At 31.9% G+C, this 16,222-nt stretch overlaps 1 protein-coding gene across 1 annotated transcript; it reads right to left on the bottom strand.

The window, feature by feature from the left end:
• Positions 1-4,078: 4,078 nt before the first annotated feature.
• On the bottom strand, positions 4,079-7,525 carry LOC111910472 (uncharacterized). Its single transcript, XM_042897988.1, has 8 exons — positions 7,394-7,525; positions 6,443-6,885; positions 6,157-6,339; positions 5,943-6,050; positions 5,515-5,847; positions 5,064-5,276; positions 4,746-4,864; positions 4,079-4,457 (listed from the first exon to the last, which is right to left on the bottom strand). The coding sequence occupies exons 2-5, from the start codon at positions 6,876-6,878 to the stop codon at positions 5,693-5,695; spliced, it is 882 nt and encodes a 293-aa protein (XP_042753922.1). The 5' UTR covers positions 6,879-6,885; positions 7,394-7,525; the 3' UTR covers positions 4,079-4,457; positions 4,746-4,864; positions 5,064-5,276; positions 5,515-5,692.
• Positions 7,526-16,222: the final 8,697 nt, after the last annotated feature.

The raw sequence follows: 16,222 nt of genomic DNA, 5'->3' as shown, positions 1-16,222 counted from the left end.
CTTTTATTTCTCATTATACCCTGTATAATATTATAGTCTTTAAATTGTAGGATTGGAATGTTGTAAGCATGCTGTTTTATGTCATTGAGTACTAATTACCGTAAATTGGAAATGATTTAATGAGTTAATTGTGAAAGGGTTACATACTAACATTTCACAGGTATAGTCGCATTATATTTAAATTTCTAGGTTTACATATTAAGCAAAAAAATTATGGTGAAAAGTGTGATTTTTTATTTTTAAATTTATAGCGTCAATCCCTCATTTAATGGTTGTAAGATTACACTTCATTTGTTTGTTATAAGGTCCCATTAAATTCTAATTTTAAACTATTTCTTAAAAGTGGTGTTTTAATTGAAGTCTAATTATATTTCAATTATATCGGATGTTGAATATATGTACCGAAAACTCTTTATCTCTTAAATTATTAAAGTGCATTTCTATTTATTGATGGATAAAATTATCTTACGTACTTCCTGTTATTTCCATCTTGGTGCTTAATGGCTACTTCTTCTTGAAGTCTTGAGTTTACGATTTACACCATAACAGAGATTACATGCTTAAGTGGTTTGACTTAATCAATTGTATTTATATTATTTCTTTTTTATTTTCAATAACTTCAACCTATTAATCTTACAACATGAGTGCTTATATGTACTTTTATCGGGACTAGATTTTAGATTCGATAAGTATTTTTTTTTCTGTAATTTTTTTTAGTCTAAACTATGAAAAATGACCATCTTTACTGTATTTTTTTTAGTATTATAATTCACGAAAAGGGTATAATTATTCACTTGATTTTTATTATTAACAAACACAAACTTAAATCTACATTCTTACAATTAACAAAACATAAAATTTACGCTTTCATTTCAATAAAGCGGAGAATAGGGGTTAAGTTCTTTTTACCAGTAAATTTTCCTTTTTTTTTTAGCATTTGTTAGGAGGATTATGGAATTGGAATTGGATTCCGATGATTTGAGTGGAAATCAGTGCAAAAGTGTTGTATTTGAACCTGGGAAAATAGAAAGTTACAAGATGCATAAAGTTGTGTTGGTGGTGTACTGAAATGTATTGGGTGGTGGTTAAGTTAGTTAATGTTGGATGCCCGATCATACTGTTACGGAATATTGATCTGACAAATGGATTGTAAAATGGCATCCAATTGATACGAAAAAGTTTTCAACAAAATGTCATTGATGTGAACATAGTTGTTGGTCAACATTTTGGCAAGAGGATATTTTTGCCAAAGATTCATCATCCGTCTAATGATGGCATGTTACCATTCAAATCGAAGAGGAAACAATTTCTTATTCGATTATGCTTTGCACTGACAATCAATAAAGCTCAGGGAAAAAACAACACTGATGTATATATTTATCTTTTACACTCAATATTCTCGCATGACCAACTTTATGTTGTATTGTCTATAGGGGTCTCACATGGCAATACTAAAGTGTTAGTTAAGCCTAACGAAAATGTCAAAGGCGATGGAGTCTATACAAAAATGTAATGTATAAAGAATTGTTGTGGGATTAATAATGTCTAACCAGTCATGTGCTATGACATTCTCTAGAGAGTTATCACATGCCAATATAAAACTATTAGTGAATCATGACAAAAAAAATCAAAGGCATTGAAATCTATACATAAAATATGGTGTATAAAAAATTGTTGCACGATTAATAATGTACAATTAATCATGTGTTCGTATAAATTTGTAAACATTTCTAACTCGTCGTTTTTTATTTTTTCTAAGTTGGTATTTTCTATCACGACTCTTATTGGTAATTGTTTAGATTTCATAAACCATTTTTGCAAAAAAAAACTTATCGCCTCTAGAAATTAACCCTAACTTATATTCGCACCCGACGCTTGGCGTGGGTAAACGGCTAATATATATATATATATATATATATATATATATATATATATATTGTGTGTGCATGTATGATTGATTCTGGACCAATCATTTTAGTTATTTTAAGAAAGTAATTAATGTATATTAAATGCTGAAGATGTAATTAATATCCATTATATCTTCAAGATGTAATATGTATTAATTACTTTCTTAAAATAACTAAAATGATTGGTCCAGAATCAATAATACATGCATACAATAGATAGTGAAAACAAAATAACATAACCCTATATATATATATATATATATATATATATATATATATATATATATATATATATATATATATATATATATATATATATATATATATATATATATATATATATATAGGTTCATTTGAGACCATGGTAATTTTATGAGATCCCGACACCAAATCTAAAAATAATTTTAAAAAGTAAAATAAAAGGAATAATCCGAAAAAAAATATTTTAATTATTATTTTCGTCACTCTAATTACCTAAAAAAATTAAAAAAAAGTTACCGTTTTTTTAATACGTGAAATATTCTAATAGAATATTACATTGTAAATATTCAAATGTGATTTATAGAATGTTAGAATATTCTACAAGATTGTCAGATATGTAAAATATTCTAATATTCTACTAGAATATGTAAAAAAAAATATTTATTTTTGATATTGTAATTTTTTTTTTGAAAAATATAAATGACGAAAATAGTATTAGAAATTTTTTTTTTCGAAAAGTTTCAATTATTATGAATTTTTAAAATGTTTTTTTATCTACAAAATAAGTGGCTAGGATTGCGTGTCACAGTCTCACAAAATTAGGCCGTCTCACATGAACGTAAAATTTAGTTTCAAGTATGTTTTTTTGCTTTATAAAATCATATTTATAAAAAACATATTTTCACATGAAAAACCTTCTTTTTCTATGTAAAAATATTTTTTTAATAAAACGTTTTAGTTAAAAAAAAGTTTTTATATGTGAAAAATATTACTAAACATTGTTATTAAAATAACCTTTTTAAAGAGTATAAATAGTTGTATAACAAAAAAAATGGATACATATTTTTGAAAAAAAAAACTATTTTTTTATAAATATTTTAACATGTCTACACATATATAAATATTTTTTTAACAAAAATGTTTTACTAAAAAAGTTATATAGAAAAAATAAGGTTTTTTTATATGAATATGTTTCTTTGTATAAATATGATTTTATAAAGAAAAAATAACATAGTAAAAAAAATTGAAAAAATGTGTAAAAATACTAAATTTAGTAACAAATCTTTGAAATCTGGATAGAAAATGTAAATTTTGTATCAAATCTAGGTCAAAAATATAAATTTTAAAAGTGGATGACCTATTGACCGGGTAAAAATGATTATAATGAATATAATTACCGACATTATACACTTAATTATGAAAAAAATATAAAAAGTTAATTTAATATGAAGTCAATATTATATAAATTGCTATTTAACATGACATTACAATACATAATTTTCATAACATTGATAAACGAAACAAATGGTTGCATAATTCAAAATACAAATCAGTACTATGACATAAGGTGCATGCCTTAACCCTAAATTTTGATTAAAAAACGTAATTTAATGAACTAAATGAGGTAGGGTTTATATGCCAAGTTGTATACTTTATAGTTTTTAATATATCAGTAATATAATCAATGATTGAATTATTAGCTTATTCTTCGATCTTTTTCTTGGTTATTGACGTCCAAATTTTGGCATAAAAAATATGATTTCATAACTATCTAAAAAGATTGGTATGACCAACAAGATATTTAAAGACCATTTTGTTAACTAAATATAATTACAAGTTATTTTAAGGGCATTGGGGCGTACTTTTGTAATTATCACGGGATAGTTGGATACAAACATATAATATTTCAAAATCGATTCCAACATATCAACACCTATCATGAATTGATTATAATTATTAATAAATAGGCATTATATATATATATATATATATATATATATATATATATATATATATATATATATATATATATATATATATGAATTTTTTAACCGATGGCCTTAGGGGATGCATAATAACAATGATTTTAGTGGTATTATGAGTCAAAAATATTGTTTTGTTCTCATGAATATTTGAGTTGTCAAATATACTTAGGCTATGAAAAGGTAAAATAGTAACATTAGTTGCCGTTTAGCTGAATTTCCCCATACACTAATTGGTAATTAGTAAGTAGTAAATGCCATCAATATCCACAAATTCATACTTCTGCCAAGTAACTATTTAACACGTGCTTCTTTCTTTTCCTATTTGAAACCCGAAACCATCAATAATCTTTTTTTCTTCAGCTAGTATATAATAAGCTCTAAGTATGTGGTGCCACGTGTCATATATTGCAAAAGAATCAACCTTGAGGAGTAGGGTTGTGCATTTTCTCAAAACCTGGAGGAAAGTCGTAAAACTTTGACTCTGTATTGGCATTCTCATGCACAAAAATTGACTTTGATGACGTGTCCTTCTTCACCATGTTTGCCCGAAACACTCCCCAAAGAAAGTAATTCCCTTCAAATTCTGAACACCCAAAAAACACAATATTTAATTTATACATTCATTCTTCTATGTAATACTACAATATTTAAAGCTTTTGCACATATCATATTCATATAAGAGATCAAAAACGAGTCTATGTCTCAACTTTTTGAATGGGACAAAAAAGTGTAATTTTTGTTCCAACAAAAGGGATAATAAACATATATATATATATATATATATATATATATATATATATATATATATATATATATATATATATATATATATATATATATATATATATATTGTGTGAGATTATGAAGTTACCTTGAGAATTTAGTTGTAGGAATTTAGATGAGAGTACAAACAACTCCACTTCATCCACATAGCTTTTCATAACCAAATTATTATTCCAAAGAAAGTCCGTTAAAGTACACTTTTCATATCTGTGCACACACAATAAATAGATCAAGATTTGTCACAAAAGAAACAAACTTGTATATAAATATAATCGATACAAAAAACTGCAACTTTTGTCCCATAGTTGGTTCAATGGATGTTGTGTTTTGTTAGATGTCATGTGAAATGGGGGGGGGGCCCACCCAAAAGATATAAATAAGGTTGGTGAAGAAGGAAGATATGAACCTTTTTTTGTATCTTGGAAAGAAGTACAAGCCAATGTCATCCTTATAGGGGGAGTCGCCTTGAAATAAGTCAGGAATTGGAAGCAACTCAAAACAAATATTTTCAGGCATTTTGTGGAGGGCCTCATACACCTTACTATGCACATTCGATGGTGGATGAGCCCTGAATGCCCCATTATATATTTCATGCCCATTTGGTAGATTAAAACTTCCCCTACAAAAAACAAACATGCCAATCAAATAACCATCTTTTTTTCTTTTTCAAACATAAAACCAAACACACACACTCTCTCTTTTCTAAAGAAAAAAAAGTCCACTTGACTTTCCACCTTTATATGGGTTTCAGGTTTCTAAAACTTCCTATTTTGACATTCAAAAGTCAAACATTGACTCCTCTTTTCAATGAAAGTAGAATTAGATTTATGCAAGAAAAGAATGGATAATTTCCTTACTTCCAGTAAGAATGTAAAGCAGGAATGGAAGTATCATGCATCTCCTCAGAAACAGGCCCTCCCCCTGCCCCTGGCCCACCCATTGTTAGATATAGTCCTCTAGAATTATTCCTGGCGTCCACATCAGCATCATTCTTATTGCCACCTTCAAATAACATTTACAAAATTAATGGCATTTTCAACAAGGATGACATGACACGATGACATTAACAAACAACATATACCAATCTTTTCTACCTCTTTTCATGTTGGTTTCATCGACTTTTTTGGAAGATTTAGGCACCTTGATTTCAGCTTCTTCTTCTTGTGTGGGAGAGAGAACCTCACTCTTTGCTGAAAGAAATTTAAAAAAAAAATACATAACATTAGGGATTAGGCAAGATAATATCATAAGAAAAAGGAACAATCACAATATTAGAGATACATACCCATCTTTGTAATTTCCTGTGTGATGGTTTTTTCGACTTTTTTGGAAGATTTAGGCACCTCGATTTCAGCTTCTTCTTCTTTTGTGGGAGAGAGAACCTCACTCTTTGCTGAAAAAAAATTTATTAAAAAAAATACATAACATTAGGGATTAGGCAAGATAAAACCAGAAGAATAAGATGCAATCACAAATACTAGAGATTCATAAGTCAATACCCATCTTTATAGTTTCTTGTGTGATGTTTTTTTCGATTTTGTTGGAAGATTTAGGCACCTCAATCTGCTTTCTGATATCAGCTTCTTCTTTTGTGGGAGGCAAGACTTCACTCCTTGGTGAAAAGCTTTTTGTGTTTGTTCTTTCAACTCTTACAGAAGAACACTTAGTGGACTTGATAGAATCTGGAAACAAGGAACCCCAAAAAAAGGTTAAAGATAACGATAACTTTTGTAATTACATTTTACAAACTAAAAGTACATAACAAGTATGCATAAAGAGTTTCACCTTTCACAGCAGTTGATTTTTGAGCAACAGGTTGCTGTAATTGTGGTTCAAACTTGGAGTTGTTGGTGGCTCCATAGATTTTAACAAGACTCTTTTCACGTGGTGGTGGCATGGATCTTGATGATCCATGTTTACAACTGAAAGCATTTCTTGAAGAAAGTGGTTGTTGTTCAGACCTGTTAACACCTGAAGAAAGTTTAACTGCTTCATCACAACTGATATATTTTGTTCTTCCTGTATTCACCCTTTTCTCCTTGAAGTTAAATCGACTAGCAAAAGAACTTTTGTTTGGACTTTTTAGTACCCTTGTGTTTTTCTGTATTAAAACTTCAGGTATCTGCTCTTTATCGGTTGTTTTTGTTGGTGAAAACAACTTTTTTCTCTCACATTCTTCACAAAGCCAAAACTGTGGTGCCTCTGTAGTAACTACCTTCATGCAATACCTGAAAGTAACATACAAATTTACTTTTAATACATAAATACAACTTTCAAGTTTTCTAAATGAAGAAAATTACAAATTTACTTTTATATTATGATTTATGACAAAAAAAGGACAATAAAAACAAAACAAAACACTTTAAATGACATATTTTCATTATTGAGAAAGACTTCTAATAAATGATCTAAAATTTCCGTCTCCAATCAATGGATTAAGCACATATTGTTCATATGATTCATTAAGACACATTAACGATTGAATATCGAATAATATTTCACATATTTAAAAGATTGAAGGTTTGAGTATTTTATAAATGTATGATAACAAACTTTCAAGTTATGTTTGTACTTTATAGTTTATAACTGTTAATTATATAAAAAGTTAATTTTACTAAATGATTGTATTTTTTTTTTATAAAATTGATTAAAAATATAAACCTTTTACATACAAGAATGTGTTTATAGTCATATGATATTGTCATGTGAAAGTGAAGTAGAGAAGAGAAATCATACAGATGCTGACGAGAAGTTTTGCATTCACAACATGTTATTATAGCTTCAATCACACCTTTATCACCACATATATCACAAGGATTAGCCTGCAAAGTAATAAATATTAAATAATTGACATAAATTTAAGGAAAAGATTCTAAAGATTTGATATAATGGGCTTTGACCAAATGATAAAATTGCATGCATGATTAATTGATTACCATATTGATGATATCTTTCAAGTACTTCTGTTGGGGTTTGAAGACTTTTTAAAAAGATTCTGGTCCCATTACTAAAATTCAAAAGGAACTTGAATATTGACATGTGGAAATCATGTTATGATTTGGTACTTTTGCCTTTTAAAGTCAAACTACATGTCAAAGTTCCAGTCAAGAATCAAAAACAAATTCATAATCCAAAGAAAGAGGAAATCAAACAATATGCCAAAGAGATTGTTAAGATATAAAAGAATTTACATGAAATTTGTATCTTTCTGTTGTTGTATACTAAGGTATCACATTAAAAGGCCAATAAAATATATTATATTAGGTGTCCCCCTCTACCAAACAGTGGCCACACAAATGAAACATTCTATTTCATGGGTCCCACACCAGGAAACTGAACCAAAAGCCAAAAATTATATATAATCTCGGTTTTCAAGAACATTATCATGTCATTTTTAATGGAGAGTGTAAAGTTGTTTTAACTATTTAACAAATTTATAGAACATCTACCAATAAAAAAGCAATGCAGTTTCAACGAAAGAAAATGAAAAGTGTTCATGACACCAAGCTAGTGATAACTAAATTTAAGTTTAGAACACAAATCTTAACAATAGATCTTTAAAGTAACTTCCTATTTTCCGGATCTAAAGAATCAGTCAAGCATAGATTAGAATTTATTCCAAATCGTTTCATATAAGGTAAAACCCTAATCAATCTTGGTCGATTTGAGTAGCTCCTAGAAAATAAATAAAAATAAAAGTTGGAATAAAATGAACTTAGCCTCTCGTCATCAACCACAATGAAATCCAAACCCCATTTTACATGAGTCTGAGCTTTCATCGTAGTGTACACAGATCAAAACTTTCACTCAACACAAACCTTGATATAATCGATCGAACTCCGTTCCATGATTTGGATAAAGCCGCACAAGTAACAAACAGTTGTTATAAGCACGAAAATCGCTTCACATTTATGGATTAAGGGTTTATGAAAGAGGGTTTTGTGTCGGATGATCTTGTATTGTAAAGAATAAATGAAAGGACAAAATATAGAAGACGACAAACTAACCATGTTGGTGGTGGGCATGACCCTACTAGAATGGCGCTGATTTGGAGGTTTGTTGAAGAATGTGCAATGACAATAATGGGAACTCAATGATCATCTGCAGCCTTCCACCAACTCGATTCTCATCGTTGCGTTGATTCAGACAAAATTAGTATGTGGCTATGTGCTATGTGGTGCTTTGTTGTATATTAGAATAATATGGAAAGCATCATATCATTTTCTTTCGGAAGGGTGTTCTTTCAAAGCAAGCTATTAATTATGTGAATTTAATTATTTATTGTCAAATTTTAAAAGTTTAGTTTCTATTTTTTCATAGAGAAATTAAATAGAAAACTATTTTGAATTTAGTAATATAAATTCAACTTATTATTTATTATTAGTTTATTAAAACTTGTTTTTTATATAGAATTATAATTTTTGTATTGAACTTCCTCTAATTGTCGAGGGGTGTTTTTAGGGCACATGCATTATAGTTTTGGTATTGATATAAAGGTGATCAAAATTAGTTGGTTTCAAAGAATACTTGCATGAAGTTTCAACATATATAAAAAGTCTCTAGCTTAACGCAAAGCAACAATAGGATGTTGAAATGTTCAAACAAAAATGTTTTTTTTTCTAGACGAATTATTTGTTTAACTTCAAGGAAATAAGGGTTTTCATGCAAGGAGAACAAAATATATTCGTTCTCAAGCTTCTTGGCTCCTTGATTATATACTACATGATGTGGATCTCTAAATTGCCGGTGCTAGACAAACAGAAGTTAGAAGCTCTTAGATCTCAATTCTTTGTGGGCTGGAACGAAGAACTACGAAGAAACGAAGAAAGAAAAATAAGTTGGGTTAAATAGGATAAACTTTTGGCTTTCAAAAAGAGAGGTGGTACCAACCTTGGAAGCGTGGAGGGATTCGATTCAATAACGCTCTTTATAATCCTTCTTAATAAATGAAAGTTTTTTTTGTCACATGTCAATCTCTTATAAGTTTTGACACTTATCATTTTATGATATTTTTTAATAAATGTTTTTTCCATTTACCATTTTCTTATTTTTTATCTCTCTTAATTAACACATTATATTTACACCTTAATTAATAATTGCCTTAATTGAAAATAAATAATAAATTACAATATTACAACGCATATAGTATTTAATATGTTTCCTTTAAATTCAAATTTTAAATCATATGTCAAAACATCAGAGTGAATCCTCCCAAGCTAAAAGTTGTGGTGTGTGTCATGCAGTCATCCCGAACTCTTCCCCTTACTAGCGGAAGTACCTGAAACCAAAAGTGAAAACTGTAAGCACGAAGCTTAGTGAGTCTCCCAAAACTACCACACACCATACACATACTCACATAATAGCATACATTGGGCCTTGCCCACTACATCCCCCCCCCCCCGGCATCGGGCCCCACCCGACATCGGACCGAAGTCTGGTATACATATAACATAAACACATAACATAAACATGCAAACATTCCTCGGGCTTGCCCCGACATCGGACCGAAGCCCGGAACATATAAACATAACATATAATCTAAACATTCCTTGGGCTTGCCCCGACATTGGGCCGAAGCCCGGAGCATGTAAACAAACACATGCAAGAATCATGAATACATCAAGCATATAAACATTCATTGGGCTTTCCCCTGTATTGGACCAAAGTCCGGAAAAATATAATCTACATCAGGCTAACCCTGGCATCGGACTTAAGTCCAGCATATGCTAACATACATAAATGGGCCAACATTGGTGCCTTCAACTCGTTCCTACTGGAGGAAAACTCACCTCGTAAGCTAACTATGAAATCTCGTGTAAGGAATCTCTGACGGCTGCTGTGACAACCCGAAATTTCTATCTTGAAAGTCAATCAATTCAATCAAAAGTCAGACTTATTTCTTCTATCTTTTAGCCCTGTTTTGGGTCTGTTTGAGATTTTATGAGCCTAGTGTAATGTATGAATGGATGCTAGGATGAGTTAGCTTGTGATCGGGAGGACAAATTCGAACCAGAAAACCACTCACAAGGTGTTCACGGCCGCAAACTAGGTTCACGGTCGTGAACCACCTCCTATATATATTAGAGTGACCTCATTTTCTTCTCATTTCTCCTCCTCCCAACCGTGAACATATCCATTATCTCTCAAAAAGCTTCAACCGTGAACACTCTAAAGCCTAAAAAACGTAAGTATTTCATCCTTAATCTTTTCATACTTGAAAGACTACTAGATCCTAGCCTTGATTTTTCATGTTTCATCATCATCTTCATGAACTTGAAGGGATCACGGTCGTAACCCTTCTTAGATGCAAGGTTAAGCCGTGAACACATCATGTGTTCATTGGCCGTGAACCCTCCTAAGGTCGTGAACATCCCTTTGTTTGGCCGTGAACTCCTTTAGAACAATAATATGTGATTGCAACACTTCAATCAAAGTGTTTCCTAGTCCCTAAGGTGTTTACCTATCATGATTAGTTGTTTTATACACTAATTATATACATATATGCGTTATTATATGCCTAATAGGATCCGTTTGTGCTCGAGGCTTCACTTGACACTTAGCATCCTATATTTATCTTACTTTCCAGATCACTCACAATCATGTGAGTTCATACCCCTTAACTTATCTTTTAAATGATTTTTAAATGCTTTTATGGTGGGGCGGGAATACAAGTTGAAACATTATAGCTATTATATCAATCACATGTGATTAATAACTATCAAACAAGTGGATTTCTTATACTTCAAACTGTTTTATCAAACAAACTATTGCAAAACAGTTTATAAACTGACATCAAGTCATCTATAACCTTTCAAATGGTTAAAATTCCTTTTTATGTTAAAACTCTTTTATATGCTAAACTCTTTATCAAACTCTTTTAAACTTATATATTTTCAAAATCATGTCTATATTGATATACTTATATAAATAAGGTTGAAAGAGCTTAGGACTGATAACTCACTTTATTTTCTGTTTCTTGTTTGGTTGTGGACTTAGGGTATTCGGTTGTTTATCCGAGTGTCGTTTGAATCTTAGTTATATATTATGTATATGTGTATAGATATAAAAGTTCTTACATCAGTTCAACACCTTTGGGTAGCAAAGGTGTACAAACATACTCAGTCATTCAAACAACATTACTAGTAAACTATAATAGGTATAGTTTAGAGAATTACTACTCACTATTTCTAGAACAATGAAACATACAAGAGTCGTTTCAAACATACTATGACGAGAAACAAAAAGAACATACTATAATGAGAAACAGGGAGGAACATACTATACACTAGAACAGAGAGACCATACTATATACTAGACAAAGAGAACATACTATACAGATACAAGAATACTATAACATTAATGTGAGCCACTACTTCATGGCATGACAATATACTGTTATTTCACGTTTTGTAACCAGAGTCTCCTGGGGGGAGAGCATGAGTTTGTGTATAGATCTATACGGGATTGACCATCTTACACCTTGTTGCTAGCTACAGTGGGACCTGCAGGTCTACGGGTGACGAATGTCACACCATTTCGACGTCTTTGATCGTCGTGTTTTACTAGTCAATCAAGTATGGTTATAATATTATCACATTTTACCTTAATTTAACAACTGGTTTAAGGTAGTTAGTACAATGGTAATTACTATATACAATACTATAGTACATCTTTATTTTCCCATTGCATTCACATTGTGATCTTCTCACATAAACAACAATGTAAACTATTTTTTCGTAATGATAGTCACACTTGGGAAAAACACTAATTTTTACAAAAGAACAAACATTCAAAATAGTTACGTCTTTGTAGAAGACTACATTTCATAATAAAGTAGAAAATATAGGATTTTCTAGGAGATACAACATTTTCACAAACATTTACAAACACTTTCATTCAAACTTATACAAACAATGACACTAAAATACTTATGATCTCACTAGCTTAAATGTTGATCTACTCTTTCAAAATAACTTGTATTCCCAGGTCACAAGTAGACAGGTACCGATGACCAAGTTTTGAGAAGACGGAGCACATTCAAGACTCGTCTTTTATTTTGATTCATATTTTGGTGTCTTTCAAACTATACACAAAACACAATTGCATTAAATTATACTATTAATGCAATGGATGATGTTGTTGCTTGTTTACTATTATGCATTGATATGATACTGTACATGACGTCCTCCGCCCCTGAACGTTCCCACCGTTCCGGTTTTGGGGTGTGACAGGTGCTCCAACGAGTCCCCGACTATCATTATCACAATAACACTTAGTCAAAAACTAATAATCCTTCTTAGGGTAAAATGACCATTTTACCCCTGGTCAAAATCAACGTTTTGGGTTGACTCAACTTGCCAAGTTCTATAAGTAAAAAGCCTAAAACCGCGATCCAACTCGTCGAGTCATCCCCCTAACTCACCGACTTCCCTGGCTACTCATAGTCGCGATCAAGCGAGTCAACTCGTTGAGTCATCCTCAGACTCGTTGAGCTCTACCATACTCAGCATCGGGACAATTCACCTCAACTCATCGAGTTCCTCTATGGACTCGACGAGTTCCTCTATCTGTTTGGGCCATCTTAACGGATTAAGCCCCTACACTTCATATCTAAGCTTCTTGTTCCTCATACATACTGAAAACGTCCTTTTGAGGGTAAAGTTTCCATCTTTACCCGTTAATACCCTCATTTGATGGGTTTGGTTCAAACCCTAACTCTCTAGAACTTATATCTTGGTCCACATGTCATCCAGGTTCCAACTAAAGCATATACACAGAGATCTAGGCCTTGGACATCATTTGAACACGTAAAGCTTCTGCCTTTTCCTCCATGCATGGCCTTTGGGGGCTCAAAAGGCCAAGATGACATCTTAGAGCTTGCATGGGGGCTCCAATGGCATAAATTTTGCACCTTTATGCCATAACAACCCTTAATGATTCCAGATCTGAAGGTATCCTCACTTGGGACGTCCATATCCCAAGGATCAAGCTTCTTGGACTAAAAACCAAATAAAGAGTAACTAAGGGGATCTAAGAAACTATTAGGCAAGTTAGAGACTCGATTACCAGAAAATGATGAGGATGGAGGAAAGTCTCTGGATCTACTATCTTCTCCTTGAATCCTCTAGCTTCTTCTTCTTCTACAAGCTTCAAAGACACACAAAGATCACTAAAAAATGGCTCACAAGCTCACAAATGCATTAAGGTTTCTAAAACTAGGGTTTGGGACTTGGAGGCTGGAAATAAGGCCAGCAAATGGGGATTAGGATGCTTAAATTGGGCGCAAAACCCCGAAATTAGGGTTTCATCATGGCAACCCTACTCATCGAGTATGGGCTTTCAACTCATCAAGTAGGTGACTTAAAATCCCGTGGCCATTATGGTTTCTACTTGACGAGTCTGGGGCTCCCAACTCGTCGAGTAGCTCTACAAAAGTGAATAAATTATAATTAAATGCATATCAGGAACCAGACATTACAAAGTGGTTGCACTATCACAGATGATAGAAATAGGTGTTATCGGTTTAGACCACATAGGAATCTCATAGACTAAATTCATTAGCCACTATGCTTCTTTACCAGCAGCTGCTAACGCAACAAACTCATATTCCATTTTTGAGTTTGTAATGCAATATTGCTTCTTAGAAGCCCAAAAGATGACATCTCCCCCAAGCAAGAATACCCAACCAAAAGTTGAGGAATGGTCTTCCATGTTGGTTATCCAACTTGCATCCGAATGACCTTATATAACCGAAGGACTCCCAAGTAACTCAAACCATAATTCATGGTTCCCTTGAGATACTTAAACACTCTCTTTACTGTTTGCCAATGTTCAGCATTAGGATTACTAGTGTACCTGCTCAATTTACCCACAACAAAAGCAATATCAGGTCTGGTACTTGTCATGGCACACATCAAGCTACCAATAGCCTTAGAGTATTCCAATTGTGAAATGGGAACACCATGGAGAACAGTCGGTAAAATTAAACCGCTTGAGAATTTTCTCAATATAATGACTTTGAGTCATTACCAAACCTTTGTTCATCATTTTAATTCTTATTCCAATAATTACATCAGCCCCTCCTAATCTTTCATGGAAAACTTATATGATAACAATTTCTTTGTTTCATCTACTTGATTTTGGTCAGTACCAAAAATCAACATGTCATCTATATATAAGCAAGTGATCACTCTAGCTCTAGTAGCATCATCAAATCTACTATAAACACATTTTTCACATTGGTTTGTCTTGAAAACAGAAGACAAAATAACATCATCAAATTTTTGATGTCATTGTTTAGGTGCTTGTTTCAGCCCATACAAAAAATTTGATAAGTTTACAAACCATATGCTCTTTACCGGGCATAACGAAACCTTCTGGTTGTTTCATGTAAACTTCCTCATCAATATCACCATTTAAAAAGGTTGTTTTCACATCCATTTGGTGAATAACCATATTGTGGATACTTTCCAAGGCAACCAACAATCTAATAGTAGAAATACATGCAATCAGAGCATACATATCAAAATAGTCAACATCGGGTTTTTGTCTAAAACCTTGAATGACTAACCGAGCTTTGAACTTGTCAATAGTTCCATTAACATTCATTTTCTTTTTGAAAATCCATTTGCAACCAAGTGGTTTAGAACCCGGAGGCAAACAGGACAACACCCATGTTTGTTCTCAAGAATTGATGACATTTCATCATCAATTGCTTCCTTCCAAAATGCACTATCACGAGACTCCATGGCCTCTTGATATGTCTTAGGATCATATTCAATACTATAGCAATAAGAATATTCAATATTAATTTCATCCCTTGAACCTTCCACCAAATACATTTGGAAGTCGGGTCGAATTTTTTTCGCAATTTGGCCTCTTTTATTTCTACGAAGCTCTTGTGGTTTTTGTACTTTACCACCATCTTGATTTTCTAAATTTTGCACTTTATCAGTACCCAAAGTTAGATAATTATGCCTTTGAATTGATGAAAACGCGTCTCAATAAAAATTGCATCCCGTGATTCTGTAACAGTGTTAATTGAAATCGAATCATTAGGTTCTATTACATGAAACCCCATCCGCTGACATGGAAGCGGGACCTCAGCCAGGCGCTCTGCCCTAGACCTCGCCAAAGGGGCACTGTCCCTTTGGAAACCCCGGACCCAGAGGTGTTGCCCACGGATCCTCAACTTGTCGCTGAACCGACTTCTAATTTGATCTTATACATGCGTGCACTTCGCACAACCCCGGACATATATTAGAATACAAATTATGAATCCCGTTAGCTCACATGTTAATTCTAGTTACATAAAACGACATGGTGACACTAAAATCACCAACAAATAACATCCTTGTACCCTAACAATATATATATATACATATATATATATATATATATATATATATATATATATATATATATATATATATATATATATACTATTATACATATGATATACAATGTCACACACAGTATAGTGAGAAAACTTACATGGAGTCAGTTGATTAGAATCTTAAAAGCACCCTCTGTAAACGAATTAGCTTACACAAACCACCTAAATAA

The sequence above is a fragment of the Lactuca sativa genome, chromosome 1 (genome assembly GCF_002870075.4).
Source record: "Lactuca sativa cultivar Salinas chromosome 1, Lsat_Salinas_v11, whole genome shotgun sequence".
Classification (NCBI taxonomy): domain Eukaryota; kingdom Viridiplantae; phylum Streptophyta; class Magnoliopsida; order Asterales; family Asteraceae; genus Lactuca; species Lactuca sativa.
Note: the sequence above shows the minus strand (reverse complement) of the source record. Positions and strands in the feature narration are given on the sequence as shown.

Coding starts and splice junctions, on each gene's coding strand:
- LOC111910472 (XM_042897988.1), bottom strand. CDS start 6,878: ATGAAGGTAGTTACTACAGAGGCACCACAGTTTTGGCTTTGTGAAGAA. Junction 6,340..6,442: donor AAAATCAACTGCTGTGAAAG/GTGAAACTCTTT, acceptor CCTTGTTTCCAG/ATTCTATCAAGTCCACTAAG. Junction 6,051..6,156: donor ACAAGAAACTATAAAGATGG/GTATTGACTTAT, acceptor ATTTTTTTTCAG/CAAAGAGTGAGGTTCTCTCT.